Source organism: Erpetoichthys calabaricus, chromosome 13, assembly GCF_900747795.2.
Source record: "Erpetoichthys calabaricus chromosome 13, fErpCal1.3, whole genome shotgun sequence".
Lineage (NCBI taxonomy): Eukaryota > Metazoa > Chordata > Cladistia > Polypteriformes > Polypteridae > Erpetoichthys > Erpetoichthys calabaricus.
In genome coordinates, this window is record NC_041406.2 from 37,838,133 (window position 1) to 37,863,331 (window position 25,199).

General features: G+C 37.3%; 2 protein-coding genes across 2 annotated transcripts in view; one reads left to right on the plus strand and one right to left on the minus strand.

Moving 5' to 3' along the window:
- The window catches only part of poc1bl (POC1 centriolar protein homolog B (Chlamydomonas), like), an 89,416-nt gene that overhangs the window by 7,610 nt on the left and 56,607 nt on the right, over window positions 1-25,199 (minus strand). The window contains exons 5-9 of the mRNA XM_028818133.2: window positions 24,766-24,951; window positions 18,002-18,119; window positions 16,635-16,811; window positions 6,550-6,681; window positions 6,347-6,457 (exon numbers count right to left, since the gene is read on the minus strand). Of these exons, the coding sequence (XP_028673966.1) occupies window positions 6,347-6,457; window positions 6,550-6,681; window positions 16,635-16,811; window positions 18,002-18,119; window positions 24,766-24,951 (724 nt within the window). The remainder of the gene's footprint in view (window positions 1-6,346; window positions 6,458-6,549; window positions 6,682-16,634; window positions 16,812-18,001; window positions 18,120-24,765; window positions 24,952-25,199) is intronic.
- The window catches only part of LOC127530089 (uncharacterized), a 123,558-nt gene that overhangs the window by 1,736 nt on the left and 96,623 nt on the right, over window positions 1-25,199 (plus strand). The window lies entirely within an intron of this gene.

Below are 25,199 nucleotides of genomic sequence, written 5' to 3' on the forward strand. Positions count from 1 at the left end.
GAAAGATTTAACACTAAAGTGAGAGCTGCTGTTGACATAGTTGCACCTGAAAAGACAGTTAAAAAATCTTCTAGCATTGTTATACCATGGAAGACCCAAAGAGTGTCTGATTTAAAGAGAGCATGCCATAGAGCTGAGTGTAAATGGAAGACTAAACTAACTATCCACTATGAAATATTAAAAGTTAAAATAACAGAATACAATAACACAGTCCATCTTGAGAGGCACTGCTATTTCTCTAAGATTATAAATAACAATGCTAGTAATCCCAGAGTCTTATTCTCTATGATTGATCGTCTGCTAAACCCAGGTAACTCAAAGGAATGCATCCGAAGTACTTCCAGTAAAACCTGTCAGGCTAATTCTGTATTTTTCAATCAAAAAATTAATAATATTAGAAATAACATAGTATATCTCCCCAACACTAAGGATCCTCCTAAATCCCAGCATTCCGTTATAAACAAATTAAACTTTTTCACTAGGATAGATTTACCTGATTTACATAAAATAATTTCTCAACTGAAACCCTCCACCTGCGTCCTTGACCCAATACCAACAAATATTTTCAAAGAAGTATCGGGCGTGCTAATTGATAATGTTCTTGACATAGTAAATTCATCATTAGATACGGGGGTCCTCCCAGACTATCTTAAGACTGCTGTAAACCCCTACTTAAGAAACATAATCTCGACCCCTCGTCTCTTGAAAATTTTAGACCCATCTCTAACCTGCCTTTCTTAAGTAAAATTCTGGAGAAGGCAGTCATTATGCAGTTAAATGACCACCTCAATAAACATGCTATTCTTGATAAATTTCTCTCTTCTGTTTCCTTTTCCGGTGTCCAGCCACCACCATCTACTCAAAGCACCGTGATGTTCCAACAATGATTGATGGATTAAAAGCCAGAAGTCTGTATGACCATCAACATCAAGTGACTCTGTGAGAACCCTAACTACAAAGAAGACTACAGTGATCCCTCGCTATATCGCGCTTCGCCTTTCGCGGCTTCACTCCATCGCGGATTTTATATGTAAGCATATTTAAATATGTATCGCGGATTTTTCGCTGCTTCGCGGGTTTCTGCGGACAATGGGTCTTTTAATTTCTGGTACATGCTTCCTCAGTTGGTTTGCCCAGTTGATTTCATACAAGGGACGCTATTGGCAGATGGCTGAGAAGCTACCCAACTTACTTTCTCTCTCTCTCTCTTGCGCTGACGTAGGGGGGTGTGAGCAGGAGGGCTGTTCGCACACCTAGACGATAGGGACGTAGCTACCTTCTGTGTGCAGCTGCTTCCTGAAGGACATGCTGCACGGTGCTTCGCATACTTAAAAGCTCGAAGGGCACCTATTGATTTTTGCTTGAAAAACAAACTCTCTCTCTCTCTCTTTGTCTGCTCCTGACGGAGGGGGTGTGAGCTGCTTTGTGCCGCGGTGCTTCGCATACTTAAAAAGCAAACAGCCCTATTGACTTGTTTGCTTTTGTCTCTCTCTATCTCTGTGACATGATCTGCTCCTGCACTCCTTTGAAGAGGAAGATATGTTTGCATTCTTTTAATTGTGAGACGGAACTGTGATCTCTGTCTTGTCATGGAGCACAGTTTAAACTTTTGAAAAAGAGATAAATGTTTGTTTGCAGTGTTTGAATAACGTTCCTGTCTCTCTACAACCTCCTGTGTTTCTGCGCAAATCTGTGACCCAAGCATGACAATATAAAAATAACCATATAAACATATGGTTTCTACTTCGCGGATTTTCTTATTTCGCGGGTGGCTCTGGAACGCAACCCCCGCGATGGAGGAGGGATTACTGTATTTCATTTATGTTAGATAAAATGCCCAGAGGGGACTGGGCGGTCTCGTGGCCTGGAACCCCTGCAGATTTTATTTTTTTCTCCAGCCGTCTGGAGTTTTTTTTTTGTTTTTTCTGTCTACCCTGGCCATCGGACCTTACTCCTTTTCTATGTTAACTAATGTTGTCTTATTTTAATTTCTTATTTTGTCTTTTATTTTTCTTTTCTTCATTATTTAAAGCACTTTGAGCTACTTTTTGTATGAAAATGTGCTATATAAATAAATGTTGTTGTTGTTGTTGGAAGACTTTTACAATCTCTGCTACACGCACAATATTTTTGTTCCCTGAGATCATTTTTATTAATATTTAAACTAAATTATTTTCTATTGTTTTAATTACATTTTTCATGTTCAGGTCGTACTCTTGATGCCACTGTGGCCAGAATACTAGAAGAAATAACTTCACAGATGTAGGAAGAATGTGCAAACTGCACCTCACATACATTTCCTAGCCCCTGCACCACTGTCCCTGAAATCCTGCATTGGGTAAAGTGGAAACAGATGGGTGAATGGCAGTATGACTTAACGCCATGCTGCTACTGACTCTGTTTAGTGCATGATGAACATGGAAAATTATAGTTACTTGGCTAGTGATGCCACCTTATTTTTTACACTGTTTTAAACTCAATATTAAAAGTCTGCTTGTCCTAAAAAAAATTTAAAGTATGTAGTCTAATTTAAGTTGCCTATGAAAAAATAGGTTAACAAATGGGTTAAGTAAAATGATTAAAATAAAAATTGAACACTGAGTTGACTCTTGTGCATTAAAAGCTATAACCAAAATAAGCATCTTTTCTGTCCCACTGAGTTAAAATTGTAATACAGGTATTTCTGACACTTGTAGACAGAGCAGAACAAAATAATTTATGTTTCAACAAAAGCAGCTTTTCTGCAAATAAGCTAACATAATTAGAAGTTGCTTTGTGTCTTTTGTTAAACTACAGGTGATATTAACTAACTTCTTGATTAATAATGTCTGCAATTAATAGGTCAAGCGTAACGAGTCCATGTCAGCCTCAAAGGCTGCAGATATTTATTGCAATCAGACACTCAATTTAACTATGAACTGAACTCTGTGCATAATTAGACTGCATATGATCCAGTTTTGGTATTAAATAATGCATAATTACACATTGTACATGTTATTTTTGTCTTGCCATTTACTAAAATAGAATAAGATTTGAAGTTTGCCTTGTTTACTCAGTACTGAGCATGACTTTTAACCAAAACGGCTAACGATCTGCAATGAACAAGCACAGCTGTGACTGACAGTTAACTGAGAATTGAGCATCCCACTGACTCCAGTATAAAATCTCTCAGAAGGTGTGCAAAACTAGTATACCACTAGGTGGCAGCATCTTTCTTGGAGCAAAAAAAACCAAAACAAACTATGTTAAAAACTACGGTGGCCCTGAAGTGCAATTTTCAAAAACAAATTAACATTTAACACTTTAGCATGTAAATTGAATAATTTCTTTGTGAAAGTGTTTATTTGATATTTGGACTTCAGTCTTCACACATTATACACTTTACATCAGTATTTTTTTCATTATTACTATAACATGAAACAAGTTTCTGTTTTAGTTACAGTATGTGTAACTAAACATTTATTGCCTCTCATTTCCTGTCATCCTACATTTACACAGATCGTTGTAGACATGGAACACACATGAAATGTATGTATTCCAAATAATGATATATTATTTACCCAGTACAATTCCAGACACCTAACTCCCACATAAAGAGACTTCAGCTCTGAGAATTTTGTGTCTGACTTGATTTCAGCTGCCTTGATTGGGGATGGAATAGCAGGCTACTTGCTGCTTATGCTGATTGGCACATCTGCAAAACAAAGATGCTGATGAGGAGGAGGTGTGACGCAAACGCAAACTGAATGTGCAAAAGCAAATGGTAAAACACAATCAAAAACAAAATAAGAATCAGAATCAAAAACAAATCAGAATATGCAAAATTGCATTTGTTGTTTCTGCTTTGTTTTTGCATACTCAATTTGTTTTTGCATTTTCTGATTTGTTTTTGCTGTCTCTGATTTGATTTTGCGTTTTCAGGTTTGTTTTTGCGTATTCATTTTTCGTTACGTTTTCTCATTTTTTTTGCATATTCAATTTGCTTTTGTGGTTTGGATTTGTTTTTGTTTTTTCTCATTTGTTTTTCTGTTTTCAATTTGTTCTTGCATTTTCTGACTTGCTTTTGTGTATTTAATTTGTTTTTGTGTCTTCTGATTAGTTTTTGCATTTTCTGATTTGTTTTTGCGCATTGCAGTTCAGGGCCACCATACAAATAAAAATGTAATTAACAAAGTATGGCTGACAGGTATTACAAAGAAAGACAAGTGCCTACAGACCTACAGTAGGTATGTCACTACAAGCTAAGGTATGGTAAGGTAATATGGTGTTGTCACACTGATTATGATTCTGACAGCACATTTTCAGAGTAATTGTCTTAAATTCTCTGACATGAAAATATGAAAATCCAAAGATGATCTTCTGCCAATATGTAAAGTGTCATTCCAGCTTTTGTTGTGTATACATACTAACTAAGCATAAAAACAGTAATCATGTATTTCTGTTTATTTATGATTGCAACAGTAGTTAGTGATCATTATTAGTCATTTTACCAGAGTTGGTGCATAATATCATCCTCTCCTCCACAGTCAACCTACCACTGTTCCAGCAATTCATTAATGGACTGATATTGATGGGCTGAATTTATGTTACCAATTAATTTGTAAACTTTGTATTTGTATCTAATTGTAGACTCTTCACAGCACTCTGAGCCTGCACTCAGTGAACAGGGATATACAAAAAAACTAAATTGAAAACTGAATTATTACAGGGAAAAGTTTATGTGCCATATATTTCCTCATTATGCAAACAAATAAAGCAATAAATATTTCAGCTGATTTAGTTTTTTAAAATGATACATACAAATAATAGAAGTTTTGAGTGTTCTGCTTAAACAAAGACACATCATCATGACAACATGTGACAGTCCAGGTTGGCTGTAGTTGCCATGTACCTCATAAACCTGGAACCGTCAATATTCATGAACTGAGATGAGCCAGGCAATGAGAATGCTTAGTAGCAACAGAAGAAGGTGCAAAGAGCAATTGTGCTTATATTCAATTAATAAATAATGTTCTAAACAAAATGCAGTGCTTCTTAATAAATAAATAACCCATGATAAAAGCCAGTGCTGTTCAGGTACGAGTAAAATCAGCAATAAATAAAGTGAATAAAATCCAACAATAAAACTCTGCAGACACTGAGTTCTTTTTCCTTTGCTTTCTGTTAGCACAGCACTTCTTTCTTCTTCCATCTCCCATAGCTCACCCATCGGGTCTTGGGGCCAGGCGGAGAAGCTGACAGCTGCAGCCTCACGCTTCTGCCTTTAGCCCTGAATGCCTCCTCCAGCATCTGCTGGGATGCTTGGAGCCAGACTCCCTCAATAATGCTTCCTCCATCAGTGTCTGGAGCATGCTGAGCATGAGCAATCTGCCCTTGGAGCGCCATTCCTCTCACACGTTTCGCAAAGCCACTGACCTCTCTGCCTAATCTCCACTGAGCTGGCTCAAACCCACAATTCTGCCTTTCTTTCTTTTCCACACCACTATCCTGCTCAGGTTCTTTTTATATTAATAGGGACACAGGTTCACCGACTAGAGACCCCAGAGTGTTAATGAGGCAACTGGCAGAACTGTACATGTCTGCACATAGATGCATGATCAGCCGATCACCCCATTAACCTCTGGAACCACTCCACCATGCTACCATACACACCTACACTCCTCTGAACCCGAGCAGTCTGTCTTTAACATGCACCGCCACAGGCCTCTCTCACTACACAAGTGTAGAGGAAGTAGAGAAAACTGATGTTCAAGAAAGTGAACAATCTTTTGTTAGATATAGGAAAAATGTTTTTTCAATCTATATTAAATCAAGCTCAAATTTTGTTTTACACAAAATGTCCAGTAAAAGCTTAATTAAGATGCTTGGTTGAAAAAGGGCAGTTAAAGTTGCAGTGCTACTCGCTTCAAAAGCATATCTGTGTTACTGGTACAATATACCAAAAGTTAACAAAAGTTAACAAGACAACATTAACTTCTGTATATTAAGAGAGGCTAAGAACTAATCTGTCTTCCACTACAGTTCTACACCAGTAACTATTTAATGAGAACTAAGATGTGCATCTGTCTTTTCCGGAATTTAGCTTTGTGCTGTTTTTAGCAATATAATGATTAACTTATTCTGCTTTAGTACTACAAAATTTAAAAGGTACACTGCAGTGAACAGCAATATTTTTGAACCACATACTCTAAACATGTACCACTGCTTCAACCAGTAATACCCAACAGTAACTCTTTACAGTAACTCTTATTATAACTCAAACATTTGTTACATCTATACTGTGCAAGCTTGCTAACTACTTTAATGATCATGAAAGGATTTTGCTTAGAAGGAGCAAAATAATTACCTGATTACCTCCTTGTCCGTGACAGCCAAAAAGGGAAAGATGAGCACCAGTTGGGTTATGCTCAGGAGCATTGTAATCCAGACATTCAGAAGAAATGCCTTTGCTCCGTACCTAAGTAAATTAAAGAACAGTGTTCCGACTGTGTTTGGAAAAATAATAATTTATAGTTTGCAATAAACGTTTTTAGAGCTTTTCACACTTACTGCCCCGTGCCATTCGGGCCGGTCTTCTGGAACATGTAAATCTGGGTAGATGTTTTTCAAGTACCAGTCAAAGTTATGACACTTAAGTCTCTCCCGAAGGAGCTTCCGCTCTGAAATATCTCCATACTTTTCCTAGAAATAATTATTAAAAAGAGGAAAAAACAATTCAGTTTAAAATAGCCAATTCTGTGTCTGAAGGTAAGTACAGAAGTGATTGTTGCTAACAGGGTAATAAGGCTCTTCTAATGCTCAGTAAAGGATTCTATTGAAGGCACCATTTCTTGTACACTTTTCAAACCACAGCACAGCAAAACTTTGTTTCTCCAGTGATGATTTTCTCAACACCCTGTAATGCACAAATACTCACTTTCAATATTAAAACACCAACTCCCTTGAGCACCTACAAATAACAAAGTTCCCATCCACATCACAAAAAGTGCAAAACTTCCATGAATTCTGTTGTCCTTTAGTCCTGTGTTGCCCAATCGGACAACAAAAAGCTGCACAAAGGTCCTTCTGCTGTGCCAACACCTCCATACAAGGGTGATCAAAATATTTTGAGTCTGAATCTAAAAAAGGCATCCTATGGAGCTACTTTTGTAAGTAGACAAAGATTTATTCCAATGCACTAAAATATATAGCAGTAATCATAAACTAGTTCAAGTTTTCTCTGGCCCCAAGCTGTCTTTTAACACATTTTTAGTCATATTAAGATTATGTAGATCTATAACCATCAGGCATCTATACGTAAGGCACATGCACATTGTCACTCTGGTATTTTCGCATTTCTGTTGTTACTGGAACACCGTTAGCCAATCAGCTTTAATGTCAGGCCATGGCATCATAAAGGAGAAATTAATGATTAAAAGCACTCTATTTTTTTTTTTTTATGGGTTTCCTTAAGAATTGAAAAGCATGTTTTTTTCCATCAATGTTTGGAAGATTTTCCATTTCTTCTTGTGAATGAAAACAGAAGGGTCTTCTAAAAACATGAGATTCCATGCCTTTTCACGTACTTTCTGGTTACTAACATCAGAGGTGGAGTTTAAAGATGGATGGTTGAAAGTGAATGATTTTCTTGGGGAAAAAAAGAAACTGACTATTCATTTGTAATGACAATAACACCAAAGTGAATGTAATTCAATATAATGATAGGTTTGTATTGACCTAACGTATGTGATGTAAATGAGTGAATTAATGGATGAGTGTATCTTGGACTAAATGAGAGAGTGTTTCTGTTAAAGAGCGTGAGAGGTTTGTCTGTATTTGCTATGGCCCTGAGAGAATTTGGTAACAGATTAAATGTATTTGATGACCTATGATATACAGTATACAGTGATCCCTCGCTATATCGCGCTTCGCCTTTCGCGGCTTCACTCTATCGCGGATTTTATATGTAAGCATATTTAAATATATATCGCAGATTTTTTGCTGGTTCGCGGATTTCTGAGGACAATGGGTCTTTTAATTTCTGGTACATGCTTCCTCAGTTGGTTTGCCCAGTTGATTTCATACAAGGGACGCTATTGGCAGATGGCTGAGAAGCTACCCAACTTACTTTTCTCAATCTCTCTCTTGCGCTGACTTTCTCTGATCCTGACGTAGGGGGTGTGAGCAGGGGGGCTGTTCGCACACCTAGACGATACGGACGCTCGTCTAAAAATGCTGAAAGATTATCTTCACGTTGCTACCTTCTGTGTGCAGCTGCTTCGTGAAGCGACAAGCTGCACGATGCTTCGCATACTTGAAAGCTCAAAGGGCACGTATTGATTTTTGACTTTGTTTTTCTCTGTCTCTCTCTCTCTCTCTCTCTCTCTCTCTGCTCCTGACGGAGGGGGTGTGAGCTGCCGCCTTCAACAGCTTTGTACCGGCGGTGCTTTGCATACTTAAAAGCCAAACAGCCCTATTGATTTGTTTGCTTTCCTCTCTTGCCTGAAGAAGGGGCCTGAGTTGCCTCGAAAGCTTGCATATTGTAATCTTTTTAGTTAGCCAATAAAAGGTGTCATTTTGCTTGGCTTTTCTCTACTCTCTGTTTCTGACAGTCTGTGCTCCTGACGCGCACTCCTTTGAAGAGGAAGATATGTTTGCATTCTTTTAATTGTGAGACAGAGCTGTCATCTCTGTCTTGTCATGGAGCACAGTTTAAACTTTTGAAAAAGAGACAAATGTTTGTTTGCAGTGTTTGAATAACGTTCCTGTCTCTCTACAACCTCCTGTGTTTCTGCGCAAATCTGTGACCCAAGCATGACAATATAAAAATAACCATATAAACATATGGTTTCTACTTCGTGGATTTTCTTATTTTGCAGGTGGCTCTGGAACGCAACCCCCGCTATGGAGGAGGGATTACTGTATGTGGTTTAAAGTTTATGTTTCTTATTTAAAAAGAAAGTACAGTATACTGTATACTGATCCCAAAAACCACAAAATCAAGAATTGTGCTCTCACTGGGTTTAGTCATGAGTCCATTCTTCATAAATAATTAAACATGATCATGGTGTGTGCATGATGGAAGCCCAAAATGTTGACTCCTGAAATGAAGCATCACTACACCCACTGTTTCAAGAAGAATATCAAGCTAATAAACTTCTTCCAGTCTGAATTCAAGAAATGTTTCAAACTAGGAATGAAACTGGAATATATCACTATAACTCTGAGTTTAAAAAACAGTCAAAAGAACGGAAGCGTGGTGATTCTCCAACACCAAAGACATTCAAGATAAAGGCCAGTGCCAGCAAGATCACATGTACAAGTTTTTATGATGTTAAGGGTGTAGACTATATTGATTAAAGGCCTCAAAAATCAACAATAAGACAATAATACGCTGACTTACTTTGGCATCTCTGGCAGTCAACCTTCATTAACCTTATAAAAAGTGTATCAGTTTTCCTATAAATTATGCTGAAAATAAACATTATTTGTATTTACTGGTATTTCTTTCTGGTTAGGTACAAACGTTTTTAATCTCTCCTCAATAATGCTCAAGGTGTAATTTAAAACCACCTTCACAACTAGCATTCTTGTGCAGTATTGGTTGATATGGAGTATCTCGGCTTGCAAAACAGTATTATTTGTGTTCATCAAGATCATTAACATGACATCTGAAAAAGAAACGGCTAAACAGCTACCTGAACCCATTACATTACAGTGGGGGAAATAATTATTTGATCCCCTGCTAAAATGAACAGTCTCTAATTGTTATGGTAGTTTCAATTTAATGAAGAGAGCAAGAATATCAACCAAAAAATCCAGAAAAAACACATTACATAAAAGTTATAAATTGATTTGAATGTCATTGAGTGGAATAATTATTTGATCCCCTACAGCCCAGCCAGAATTCTGGCTTCCATAGATTGATTTATTGTAACCGGCACACAGCCAATCAATTACAAATACTCCTGATCTCAACTCATTATGTGTATAAAGCACACCTGTCCACAGAATTAATTTCTTCCATTCCAACCTCTCCACCACTATGGGCCAGACCAAAGAACCATCAAAGGATGTCAGGGACAAGATTGTAGACGTGCACAAGGCTGGACTGTGCTACAAGACCATCAGCAAGAAGTTTGGTGAGAAGGTGACAAATGTTGGTGTGATTATTTGGAAATGGAAGAAATATAAAATGACCATCAATCGCCCTCGGTCTGGAGCTCCATGCAAGACCTTGGCTCATGGGGTGAGGATGATCATGAGAAAGGTGAGGGATCTGCCCAAAACTACACAGGAGGAGCTTGTTAATGATCTGAAGGCAGTAGGGACCACAGTCACCAAAAACACCATTGGTAACACACTACGCCATAATGGATTGAAATTTTGCAGGGCCCGCAAGGTCCTACTGCTCAAGAAGGCACATGTACAGGCCCGTCTTAAGTTTGCTAGTGAACATCCGAGCCTGTGACAAAGTAACAAAAAAATAATAAATCCATACAATCTTAACACATATATTATTAGAAGAAAAAAACAATCTGCAGGGGTTGCAAGGACAAAAGACTGTACTGCCCCGATGGGGCTTTCTACCTAACATATAGTAAATGTGTTTAAATCATTCCTTGTTGCTTCCAGGCTTCATCCCAGAGATTCTGATGCAGTTCATCTCACATCATTCATTCATTCATGCAAAGCACTTCACAAATGTACATTAATTGTGCATAAGTATTTTTTTGCAATATGAGAAGTGAAAGCCTTTAATACTAGTTCAGTGTCACACAACATGACAGAGATCGGGAGATCACGATTACACTAGCAAGTCTTGCAGTTTGTATTTAAATGTTATAGCTATTTGGATGCACAATGTTCTTCTTGCTTGCTTATCTGTAAGGTATACTCTATTCTGACATTTTGTAATTAGCCTAATTTGTTTTCAACAGAGTAGAATACTGTGAGAGGATTACTTACACTGAACAAAATCCTGAAAATAAAATATTTACTTAAAGGATTTAAGTAAATTAGTCTGTGTTTGTAAACTAAAATACAGTACTTCATAATAACACTGAAAGCCCCAACTCTCTTTTCACATAAATGATTGTCACAATCTGAGATCTTGATTAATTTGATTGTGAATTTGTATTTTTAAATCATTCTTTTTCTCAGTGCTGCCCAAAAAATTATAAACCATTTAGTGCTTGGTTGAACCATCTCTCACAGCTGTTACAGCAAGTAGCTCTTTTAGACAAGTCTCTATTAATATTGAACATCAAAATTGCACAAGATTTGCCCATTCCTCCTTTTAAATTTTCTGAAACTGTGCCAGATTAGTTGGGAAATGATGGTAAGCACCAATATTAAAGTCCCAACACTGATGCTCAATGGGGTTAAGGTTAGGATTAAGGAAGCTCTAGAATAACAATTTTGTTCATTTAAAGCTACTTTATTGTTACTCTGACAATGCACTTTAGGTCAATGTCCTGATGAATGATAGACTTCTTCCCTGTTTAAGGGAGAAGAGTTTTCCATCTAGAATCTGCCTGTAATGTGAAGCATTCGTCTTCTCATCAACCCTTACCAGTCTGCTGGTCCCTGCTGTTGAAAGCAGCCCCAAAACATTGCTGCCACTACCACTTATGTAAGTGAGTATGGATGTGCAATGTTAAATACAATGATGTTGTGCTGGGAGGTATACCGGTTCATACAGAAAACCGTTTTTTATTTTTGTTATGATATGTATTTTTCTTAAACCGCAACACTGGTTTAAATAGCCTAAACAACGTTCAGAATGTGGTGCAGCGGGAAACTGTTTAAGGGGGGACCTTTTTCACTGCTACACCGCGAAATACGCATGCAACAGAGTACATGCGTTAGTGGAGGTATTGAACGGTGAAAATGGACACAGAACATTCTGAAACTGAAACTGTAGCAGGCATGATGACACAAAAGAACTTTTACCAAAAAAAGGAGCCGTGTCTGTTGTCTGGAGATACTTTGGTTTTAAAAGGTCGAATGTGGTCCAAACAACTATTTACTGCAAATGCTGTAGAGCTAAAGTTGTTGCCGGAGGTGGCAACAGGAGCAATTTGCTGCACCTCTTTAGCCACAAACATGCTTTGGAGTACCAGTGCTTTGGACACTGGCTTCACACAGCCATAGGTAGGTAATAGTTATTAAAATAATAAACTATTTTAAATAAGGGTAGTAAAAACATACCACAGAATAAGAAATGTACAATAAATGTGTGTATAATCAGTTTTCTGTTATCTCTATTATCAGTCAGTACACGTAGTCCCATATTTACGATGGTTCAACTTAGATTTTTTGAAGTTACGATGTCGAAAGCGAGACGATAATTTATATAAAATTGTGTAAAATATAAATTTTCAAGTTGGTGCAGCAAGCAAACGTTTCTGTGGGCAGAGTGATGCAGTACTATATGCCGGAAACTCCCACATTGTGAGATGCTTCAGTCTAGCTAGCAATCAATAGAGATCAGTGATCTTGTTGTTACAGCACTTTTCGATACGCTTTTGCTAGAAGGAAAGTTAGCTTTGTTGATTTGACCTCGATTCCCTGTGCGTGTGTGAGTAGCAAAGAGCAAACAGCTCTAAAATGGCATGTGGAGAGATACCAAAGTGAATGCTCAAAGCAAAATAATCCGTGAATGACTTTTTGCGTATTATCGCTGAATCTGACTCTGACTTGTCGGACTACAATTTGATGCAAGTGATCTGGAGATGGAGATTGAAAACGAAAATGAGGTACCGGCATCAGCTGATCGGTCCCCCAGCTGATCGTGGTGCTGAACACATTACTGTAGCTGATGCACCCATGGCAACGTTCGCCTGGGATGACTGACACTTACGATGACACGAGGTACAAACCATATTGCATCTCACTGCAATGGTCACCCCTGCGCACCTATCTCACAAAGACAGCCAGGCAGCCAATCCACCATGCATTCCGGCAGGCCTAGCTTGAGGCAAGGTCCATATGAATGCAATTTGCCTTAAGGATGGTTCAGTTGTTAAAGATGTCAACACCAAGTTGCACTTGTTTTATTTTATTTTATTTTTATTTAGTGAATACTGTGTAATGTACCTGGGCTTGAAGCCTTGAAGTAATAGTATTATTACTGGAAGTTGCACTATTATTTATTTTATTGTTATTATTTATTAGTTTAAGTATTATGCAGTTTAATGATGGAAAAGTTGTTTAAAAAGTCACTTTAATGTGTCAGTGGACAAATATTGTTAACATTAACAGAAGTGTATTTGGTTTACAAAAAATATTTACTATTTATTCCATTTCTAAGACATGTTCAGTGCAATACAACTTTTGACAAGCACCTCTGGATATTTTACTAAGTCTGAATGCCTCTTTGGATGGTTAATAATATGTTGTCAAAATTATAGTTTAAGTTGTTTGCAAAATTTGTTCAATAAAAAGGTTCTATATTTTGACTGTAACTGTCATGCAGTGTGATTCCTTCTCTTCATTAATGCCACACCCTTTACTTTATGGGGCCATGCAAACCTGTATTAATACTTGCGTGCACATTAAAATGTTTTCTTGTACAATGTACAATTCTCATGACAGTGGAATAGGTTATTCTTAGACAGTCTACTGCAGTAATTGCAGTGGAAAATGTAGTTAACATCCACTCATGCATGGGAAAAAAATACCGTTGAATACCGTGAAACCGGTATAATTTTGAAAAATACCGTGATATAGAATTTTGGTCATACCGCCCAGCACTACAATGATGTGCAAAGCTAAATTTTTTTTTTTGTTTTTAAATGTTTTTTCACTTTCAGCTGGGGCGAACATACTCCCTAATTACAGTCGATGACGTCAGCTACACAATCAGAGGAATAGCATCACAGTAACCTCCCTGACAAATGCCATTTTTCTTTGGTGACTCAAGTTTAGAGAGATGGCCTGACCTAGGTATACAGTATATGCTGTAGTTTTGTATTTTTTGCCATTACCTTATGATGGACTGCACTGTACTTGGAAGTATGTTCAGTGTTTTTGAGATGGCAATGTACCCTTCTTCCTTATTGTGTGCTTTACTATAATGACATATAACCTTGGCTTATTCTGAATGTTCTTTTATCTTAATTTTGATTTGTGGAAAATATCTACTTACCAACCTGGTTGGACCCTGGCTGTGTTGGGCAGTTAAGAATTGATTTGTAGAATAACTGAGAACAAGTAAATTCACCTATTTCCTACATAGGTAGAGACTATTAACAAATTAGGTGTATTAGAATATTAAAACAATCTAGACGAGAATAGGTCATTCAGCCCAACAAAGCTCACCAGTCCTATCCACTTATTTCTTCTAAAATAACATCAAGTCTAGTTTTGAAAGTCTCTACAATCCTACTGTCTACCACACTACCTGGTAGCTTATTCCATATTTCAGTGATTCTCTTGTGTGAAGAAAAACCTTTCAATGTTTGTGCGAAATTTACCCTTACTTTCTGACTAGGTGTCCTCATGTTGTTGATGAACTCATTTTAAAATAACAGTCTTAATCAACTGTAGTAATTCCCTTCATAATTTTAAACACTTCAATCATGTTTCCTCTTAATCTTCTTTTGCTTAAACTGAAAAGTCTTAGCTCTTTTAATCTTTCATCATAACTCATCCCCTGTAGCCCTGGAATCAGCCTAGTCGCTCTTCCCTGAACTGTTTCCAGCACTGCTTTTTTCTTTTTGTAGTCTATAGACCTAAACTGTACACAGTCCTCCAGATGAGGACTCAACAGTGTTACAAAGCTTGAGCATAACCACCTTTGACTTGTACTCCACACATCATGCTATACAACTTAACATTCTGCTCTTTTACTACTATAATACTGAAAAAATCTTTTTTGGGTCATCTTTCGAATTATCTGCTATATTCCGCTCTAACTGCCTTTTAGCCTCCTTAATGTCATTTTTAATTGTTGCCCTCATGTTTTCATATGCCCTACAATTCATATTGGAGTTAGTCTTACATGCCTTACGCAGCTGTTTTTTTCCATTGCAGCTTCATTGTCAAGTTTTTATAAATCCACTGCTGAATTTTTTTAAACTTCCTACTAATTCCAAATTTAGGTATGTACCTGTAATGCATTATACTGTATGTAAAACATTTCTAAACCTGTTCCACTGCTCCTCGACTCTTTTCATACTTAAAAGCTTATCCCAGTCTATCCTCCTTAAACTGTGCTGCATCTACTCAAAATTTGCCCTACCAAAATTAAACTTAACAGTTTCAGTCTTTACATCTGCACTCTTCCAAAACACTGAGAACTGTATTACATTATGGTCACCACTTGAGCTGGTGGTTGGTTCAACCACCTTGACGCCCTCAATTCTATCCTGATGATTAAAAAATACTAAATCTAGACATGCTTCCCCACATGTATGTGCTTTAACATAATGTGTTAAAAAAAGTGACCAATTACTTCTAAAAACTCTTGCTCTTGTTCTCCACTATTTGCAAGGTTATCCTAGTTAATATTCGGGTATTCCCCCATGATTATAATATCTCCCTGTAAACATGCCTTTTCTAATACTACTAAAAAGATGTGCATTGAAATTACTGTCTGTATTGGGTGGTCTTTAACACAGTCCTAAAATAAAATCTCTTTCCCTAATGCTTTCTAGATGAAGCCAGATGTCTTCACTAAGATGGAGCTCATTGTCTGATTGACGAGGTCTTGTATTTAAATTCTGTTTGACATAAACAGCAACCCCACCTCCTTTTCTGTTCTGTCTATCCTTCCTAAAATATGTGTATCCCTCTGTGTTATACTCATCCCCATCTTTTTTTTATTTTGTCAAGATATTGATATGGCTATAATAAATATTACAATAATATCATAATTATGCTCTGCTATAAACAACTCCATTGCACTTGTTTAATTTTTGATACTGCTATCATTAAGGCAAGCTAATTTTAATGTGTTACTCATTTTTTTATTGCACTTAAATGTTAGGACGTTTAGAATGTTACAATTTACATTACTATGCATTTTTATTTTTACATTATTGTTTATTCATCCATGTACAATTCTAAACTTGGCCTGTACTAAATTCATTGCTCCCCCATTCCCTAGTTTAAACAATCCCTGACTAACCTACTCGTACGCCTCCCCAACACATCGGTGTCTTTTCGGTTCAGATGTAACCTGTAACAGGTGCCATCTGTTCCAAAAGAAGTCTCAATGCCCCATAAACCTATACCCTTCTACCCTACATCAAGATCTGAGCCACATGTTGGGCATTCTAATCTCCTCAATCTTATCTGGACTGGCATGTGTTGCTGGTAAGGTAATACATTGCACTCTTGAACTGCTAAGTTAGCTCTATATTTAGAAAGATTATAAATATTTTTTAAATTTGACAATTTTAAGTTTTCCTTTTTATCAAATTGATGAAAGGTTTTCAAGAAAAATTCTTACCCTGGGAGATAGTACAATGTGAAAATAAATTTGGGAGCTGAAAACCTTTTCATTATGCTTTAAAAATAAATTATCGGACACTTAGATAAGACCAATTCTTGTCTCGAAAACTGTCAATATTCTGTTCAGCTTTTGGCATTAAACTTAAGAATTTATTACAACTCTTATAAAAATAAAACATTGCTTTTCAGGTTACCTTTCTTGCAGGAGGATTTCGGTTGTAAAAGTGCTGCTTATATGCATCCATCCAAACCTCTGCTGCACGCACCGTGTTCTGAAGAAAGTTAGGGCGAGCATAAGGAGCTTTCTTTGGAAAGACATGTCCTACATGAGAACAGGGATGAATTTCCAAGGATCCACCACACTGCCATACCTATAGAAAACAAAGCTGATCAGCACTTTGAAAAGCAGTAAATTTAATGCAATTCTGAAAAAGAATTAACATTAAATGCTGTTTGATTTTTTATTATGAACATTTTCTTTAATTAGTATACAGTATATTTATTTTTAACAAAACACACAAGATGATCTAAACTGAGTAATTTCTATTTGCCACCATAAAACTATTCAAAAGGGACAATTAACTGAACAACAAAATTACTAAAATAAGTTGTTGGGTAACTCAAAATAGGACAGTAAGATATTCAAAACACAAACAGAACATAATAAAACATAATTAAATACGTATATAGTTGGACCAATTAAAACTTTTCTAGTAACTTTAAATATTTTTCTTTCTTCACTTACTGGTATTCAAATCTGTAACTTTATTATTCTCTAGAAAACACAGACCATTTTTTCTTTTCTGTATCTAAGAAATATGTTTAAACCGAGTTGTGTATCATGAGGAAATATCACCTAATTTATCATAGATATGTCACTAGTCACATAATTAAAAAGTAGAAAGGAAAGGAAAGTAAAAAAAAAGTTATTTAAATTTCACAATATCATTGTCATATATACTGTACTATTAGTGCTATACAAAGAAGAATCAAAAACCAAGGAGACCAAGTTGGTTTGAGAAATATTTGTATAGCATTTAGAGATGTGCATTCTAATTATGTTTTACCCCATTATGAAGCCTGGTGACACAAGGGGCTGCATCAGTTGTGAAAAAGTATTACATGTATTATTGATTTGAAAGCATTAAAGTCATACTCCCAAAAATATGATCAGTAATTAACACAAATAACAAACACAAATGTATGCTGCTGGATTAGTAATTAAGAAATATAAAGATAATGTTATATGATTTTCTTTATTTTTAACAGTTTGGTATTGCCTCTCAGCTTCAGCAGACTGAAGATGTTTGAATCCTGGTGTAGACACTGCCAGTGTACAAAGTGTAATTCATATTGCAAAGTAAAGAAAATTTAACACCTCTGCTATGAATAGGAGGGGATTTGCTAAAACCATAAAATTCAAGAAAAAGGGTTTCATTTTGAATACTGTATGTTTGAAGTGTTCTAAAGTCACAATCAATTAAATTAAGCTCAACAAAGAAAAAATGATTTTTAAAGAGATAAATCTAATTTCAGCCTATACAAAATACTCAACTCTTACCCTAAATGAAAGTTCAAGGTTTTCACCTCCCCATACTTCCATTCCCATATCATAAGTGCCAAGATACTCAAAGTATTCTTTGCTTACGGCAAAAAGACCTCCTGCCATGGTTGGTGACCTGATGAAAAGCAATATTAAAAACTAAAACATGGTTTTATCAATAATAAGCATGGCAAACATAAAACTAGGCAGAACAACACATGTGTCTGACAGTTCTATCATGGTCCACATTATAATGAAAATGGGGGAGAAAAAAAAATACCTCTCCACTTGATGAAGCTCTAGTCCACTGCACACCTTACATTTAGATACAGTACACCTACAAATACTTACACAGGGATCAAAGAGTCTCCCTATCGATCAGCCACCAATCTAAAATGGCCGATTTTTACTAAAAAGACTCGATCTGTGATTAATAAATTGGCCGAAAACAAAAACCAATATTTTCAGCCCCTGCTTTTCAAAACATTACGGTAACTTAGTTGTACAGTTCCTTTACACAAGGTAATATGGAAGTTGAGCCAGTGCACAGTGTGAGGACTGCTTGAGCGTGCATCACTCTCTTTTTTTCTGTATAAGCAGCAGCAGCAAGCCTCCTGCCGTGTAAACAAGCTTGATTTATCAGAGAAAACTGAATATTAGCTTTTACGTTAAAGAAAGTGGAGTAAAAAACTGAGAAAAAGGAATCGTAGATGGTCTAAATTAATCAAAGTAGCTTTTCTTGCCTTTTTTATTTTGTCCTTTAAATTAAAATCATTTGAGTTTGGACAGTGACCTGTTTTTTTTAAGTGTAGTAGCCTTCATTTGCAAGTGGAAAAAGAAAACATAATGATGAATTTCAAACTACTGCTTAGTAAACAACAGGCTTTTTAAAAATTTTGTACTGTGTTTATTATCTGTTGTTGTTTGTCAGTTAACATAAAGGTTTTGGTAAGAAACAAGTAGTACATAATTAAAATGGTAATCTATTTAAAATGATTAAAACCTATAAGTGCATGTAAATTTACAATTAAGCAGTGTTTAATTGCCAATATGAATTAATTGTGTAAGAATATACAGTATATTATATATATACTAGGGGGCTCCGCCCCCTGCTCGCTTCGCTCGCCAACCCCTGGTGTTGGGAATGAGAAAGAGCGTGATGTATGAATGAGATATAGAATAGTGTGAAGGTGTAGATGATGCAAATAGAAAGCAAACAATAAAGTGTGTGGCACAGTGTAAAGGTTTATTGGAAAATTTCTTTGTACACGCCGTTTAAGTGTAAAAGGTAATTCCAGGTCAGAACTTGTAATGTCAATGAAGATGGTTATTGTTGTGATCAGAGTCAAGTTTGTCAGAGCTTAGAAAGAGTTGTGTCTCTCCAGGAAGTAATGGAATGACTTGGGTATTTATGTTTTCCACATTAATATTTTTTGGACATAATATAGTGCGTTGTGTTAAAAGGGGCATTTGGTCTAATGAGATTGCTGTTCCAAATTTCTCTGTAACTAATTTGTCGCAGATAAAGGCTTGAGGAATTGTAATAATATGTGGGTGAAGTCCATCTGTATTGGTGAGTGTACCATCTCCCAGTTGTAATAAGCAATTGTTATGATCTGGTTCTGGACATCGTATGTTTTGTACTAACTGTATCTTTTGAAAGCAATGCCAATTGTCTGCGTATTTTAAGTTGCACTTTAACAATAGCTGAGCGCATGGCATGTGGAAGAATAGCTAAGCACTGTCTAAAATCTCCTCCTAATAAAAGTACCTTTCCTCCAAAGGGAATATTATTATTCATAAACGTTTGTAGAAGTTTATGAATGGTGTTGAGTAAGTGACTGGATGCCATTGTACATTCATCAATAATTAACAGTTTTGCAAGACGGATGTCACGTGCAGTGCCACCGTTAATGTTCATAGTGGATACCGATTTGTAGGATCTAATGCAGTTCATAAAGATTTCACTTTCAGGTACATCGTTAGTTAGAAGCTTCTGTAGATATTCAGGATATGAATGTAAAGGAGGCAGTCTAATTTGACCCTTTTGACAACAACGTGTAAATGTATTACTTGTATTGCCAGTTGTTTCTTCAGGGAAGTGAACTGAATGACAATGATTGCAAATGACATTCATTAATCCGAATGAATTTTCCTGGTGTATGTTTTGCTTGTGCCGTTTGAGAGGCGCGTTGTTGCATGTGTAGTATTTGGGACGTGTTGTTTTGGAGCTGTAATCGATTTGCCTGTGCTGTGTGAGAAGCCCGTTGTAGCCTTCGCTGCCGTTAACGTATGTCTGAGACGGAGGTGTTTCGTTTTGAATCCGTGCCTGTTGCGATGCAGCACTTTGATTGATAGATTGCGTCATGTGGATCTAGGATGTAGATTTGTGCATATTTGCGTTGTTGATTTGTTTCAGGGTGCACTGTTCCAATGCGATGCAGTATTTGTGCACATATGCGAAAGCAGTATGGGCCATTGCCTTTTGGTGGCCTGATATTTACTCCGGTAGATGCAAAAGCAAATGAACTATTGTAGGATCTAATGCAGTTCATAAAGTTTTTACTTTAGGTACATCGTTAGTTAGAAGCTTTAGTTGAGCTTTGCGTTTTTGGAGCCGAGACATTTTTTCTTCTAGAAATATGGATAAGTAATAAGGAGTATCGCACTAACTGTTAATATGGAGCCTTTTCTGCGGTTGAACGGTTAATAGTGCCTTATTGTAATGAGATCCACCTATGCTGCATAGTGTGAATTGTGTTTGGTCCCGTTATCCGAGCGGTATCGTTTTGTACCTGTGATCGTGAATTCATGACTTGTTTGTTCTTGAGCGTGAGAAATATGAATAAGTAATAAGGAGGATCGCACTCACTGTTAAAATGGAGCCTTTTCTGCGGTTGAACGGTTAATAGTGCCTCATTGTAATGAGATCTACCTATGCTGCATATTGTGAACGTGTTGAGATGACGTATGTTTAATACAGACGGTTCATTTAGAAATGGGGCTTTGTGTGTCATTTGTTATTTATGTTACTGTGGTCGTGGGTCTGAATCGTCGTTTTTGTGTACGTTTCGTGTGCTATGTCCGTAGTCTGTCCCGTTTCGTGTCCAATGGGCTTTGTGTGTTGCTCGCGGCTTTTTTTTTTTTTGTGTGCTAGGGGCTTGTTGAATCCTCCTCTTTGTGTGCGTCCCGTTTCGTGTGCAATGGGATTTAATCCTCCTCTTTGTGTGTGTCCCGTCCGTTGCTTGTGTGTGGGGGTAGTTGCGGGCTCTTTTTTTTGTGTGCCAGGGGCTTGTTGCATCGTCCTCTTTGTCTGTGTCCCGTTCTTTGCTTTTGTGTGTGTTGGGGGGGTGGGGGGGTGGTATGCTCGTGCGGCGCTGTGTGCGTCGCCTGCGTTTGACTCCTTTTTTCTGTGCTCACTCCTTTTTTTTGTGGTCTTGGCCGCCTCTCGCGGCGCCTCATTTCTTGGGGCGCCTGCGCAGTACGTCTTTTTGCGGCTACGGCCCATGGCCGGATGTCCCTGCGTCCATCCGGTTTAGCATTCTCGGTTAGTAATGTGGATATATATATATATACACACACATACACTGCCAATATCAATTAATTGTGTAAGAATATACAGTATATATATATATATATATATATATATATATATATATATATATATATATATATATATATATACATACACACACACTGCTCAAAAAAATTAAATGAACACTTTGAAAAATATGGACTGGGTAATATGTTAGGAACAAAAGGAAGGAAATGAAAATTATCAACCTACAGAGGGCTGAATTCAAAGACACCCTGAAAATCAAACTGAAAAAATAATGCGGCAAGCTAGTCCATTTTGCCTGAAAATTTTATTGCAGCAGCTCAAAATCGTACTCAGTAGTTTGTATGGCCCCCACGTGCTTGTATGCATGTCTGACAATGTCGGGCCTGCTCCTAATGAGACAACAGGTGGTGTCCTGGGGGATCTTCTCCCAGATCTGGACCAGGGCATCACTGAGCTCCTGGACAGTCCGAGGTGCAACCTGGCAGCATCGGATGGACCGAAACATAATGTCCCAGAGGTGTTCTATTGGATTTAGTTCAGGCGAGCGTGGGGGCCAGTCAATGGTATCAATTACTTCATCCTCCAGGAACTGCCTGCATACTCTCACCACATGGGGCCGGGCATTGTCGTGCACTAGGAGGAACCCAGAACCCACTGCGCCAGCATAGGGTCTGACAATGGGTCCAAGGATTTCATCCCAACACCTAATGGCAGTCAAAGTGCCGTTGTCTAGCCTGAGAGGTCTGTGCGTCCTTTCATAGATATGCCTCTCCAGACCATCACTGACCCACCACCAAGCCGGTCATGCTGAATGATGTTACAGACAGCATAATGTTCTCCAGGGCTTCTCCAGACCCTTTCACCTCTGTCATATGTGGTGGACCTGCCAATTCTGGTATTCTATGGTAAATGGCAATCGAGCTCCACACTGCCAGCAGTGAGCACAGGGCCCACTAGAGGATGTTGGGCCCTCAGGCCTCCCTCATAAAGTCTGTTTCTGATTATTTGGTCAGAGACATTCACACCAGTGGCCTGCTGAAGGTCATTCTGTAGGGCTCTGGCAGTGCTCATCCTGTTCCTCCTTGCCCAACGGAGCAGATACCGGTCCTGCTGATGGGTTAAGGACCTTCTACGGCCCTGTCCAGCTCGCCTAGAGTAACTGTCTGTCCCCTGGAATTTCCTCCATGCCCTTGAGACTGTGCTAGGAGGCACAGCAAACCTTCACACATTGATGTGCCATTCTGTGCAACCTCTGTAGGGTACAGGTATCGCCTTATGCTACCAGTAGTGTCACTGACCGTAGCCAAATGCAAAACGCGTGAAAAAACAGTCAGAACAGATGAGGAGAGAAAATGTCAGTGGCCTCCACCTGTTAAACCATTCCTGCTTTGGAGGTCATCTCATTGTTGCCCCTCTAGTGCACCTGTTGTTAATTTCATTAACACCAAAGCAGCTGAAACTGATTAACTTTGCTACTTAACTGACCAGATCAATATCCCAGAAGTTTCACTGACTTCATGCTATGCTCTGATTAAAAAATGTGCAGCATGGAGGTGCCCTGAATGCCAGCAGGGAATCCTGAACAATGCAGTTTTTATCCCCAGCCCTGCTGGATACCATGGGGGCCACTAGAGGACGCTGCAGGGAGGAACAAGGATTATTTGCCCTATGCCCCGGAAGTACATCCAAGTCACATGGACAGAAGGAATGACGTGCTTCCGGGGTGAAGAAAAAGGATTTTTATCTGACCCGGAAGTGTTCCTAGTCACGTGGACAGAGAGGGCGAAACACTTCCGGGTCATGGACTATAAAGGACTATGGGAAATCGCAGAAGAGTGAGCTGAGCTGGGTGGAAGGGTGGCAACGCGTCGGGGAGTGTGGAGGATTGATTATTGATTCTTTATTGGTGGATTTAATGAGTATTGTGGAGTGTAGGTGCTTTGTGCACTGTTTATTAATAATAAAGTCGAATATTTGGACTTATACCTGGTGTCTGGAGTCAAATCTGAGGGTTCAAGGGAGCGAGAGCGCCCCCTATAGACCACAATATATATATATATATATATACACATACTTGTTTAATCAAACTTTATTTCAGCTTAAGCACATTATAGAAAAATTTAAACAAATTGACAGCTTGTAATTATGAGAAGCATTTTATTTTCGTTTATGCCATATGTATTATGGATAAATATGTTTGTATATATTTTATTAAAGTATGTATTGTAAAGAAATTGTATCTACTGTAGTATTTTTATGGTCACTGAACAATAAGCCCTACAGAATTTAATTTTGTTAATAAAGAAAGAACAGTTAACACCTGTGGTTTATAGTTTAATTATAAAAATACCGAAGTTAGCACATTAATAAAGGACATACAGTAACACTTCTATGCATCTGGTTATGCAGGAGCTTAGTGTAAAAAGTTTTTTAAAGGGAAAAAGGAAAAACAATCAGAATTGGAATCAGTCAATCAAGTAACGAGAAACTGGTAATCAGTATCAGCCTTGAAAAACCAGATCAGAGCATCCCTATAAATAACCTAATCTGCACATATTTGATAGGGCAGTAAAAATGTAATATTCCTAAAGAAAGTTCACACAGAAATAGGGAGAAACTATACAGACAATGCTCTAGTGTGAATTTGAAGTTTTAGACTGTGAAGTAAAAGAGCTACTATGTTAAAACAATACTGCAATGAAATAATATTTGCTATTTGCCACTAAGGAATCACATAAGAAAAATAATTGCAAATAAAGCTAATACACCTTAAGTAAATTCCCTACCAAATTTACATAGGCATGATATACTACAAAATACTACAGACTACTTTTTTATCTTAAGTAACATCTAATTAATTTTTTTCAATTTAGAATTGTAAATGTATTTTTTTCATTAAACTTAAAGGTGTGTAATGTTTTTAATTCCCAAGATATTATTTTCTTCATTCATCAAAATGCTTTATTTTGTTGACATCTTGTTTGTATTTTATTTAGATATTCTGTCCATGATGCACTTAAATTATAATAATGTTAATTTGTCTTTGTCGCTTACTAAATATTACCCACCAAGACTAAACATTTTAGCGAACATGAATTATGATGTACATCAGTATCTCATATTTGAACTACATCTTTACTGTTATAGTGATCTTTACACACATCCCTTAACATAAACATAATCAAAAAGTGTACTTCTTGCCATGACAGCTATTTCATACCTGATGGGATCGATTTTAGATTTTCGTCTTCGACGTTCCTGATCAGGAACTCCATGCCACTGGAATGTTAAGCGCCAGTCAAATCCACCAATCATTGGCTCATCTGTCTGCATGTAAAACTCAAATGAGTTCCAATCAATGGTATCAATTACAGGACACACTATAGCCGTTCTATTTTCTCCTATTCTGCAAATTAAATTGATATTAAAAATGCAGTTACCAGAGAAGCTTTCAACAAGAAATAAATAACAATGAATTCTGAATTACCATTGAATATTTAATGAATATGTAATGAGCTCTGGATAATCAGAAAAATATTTGCATAGATGCCAAAGCATATATTAAAATACACAAAATATCTCCATATATAGTTGTGAGAACAACTATAAAAATCTGTACACACAATAGCAAAATACCATACATTATATTTATTT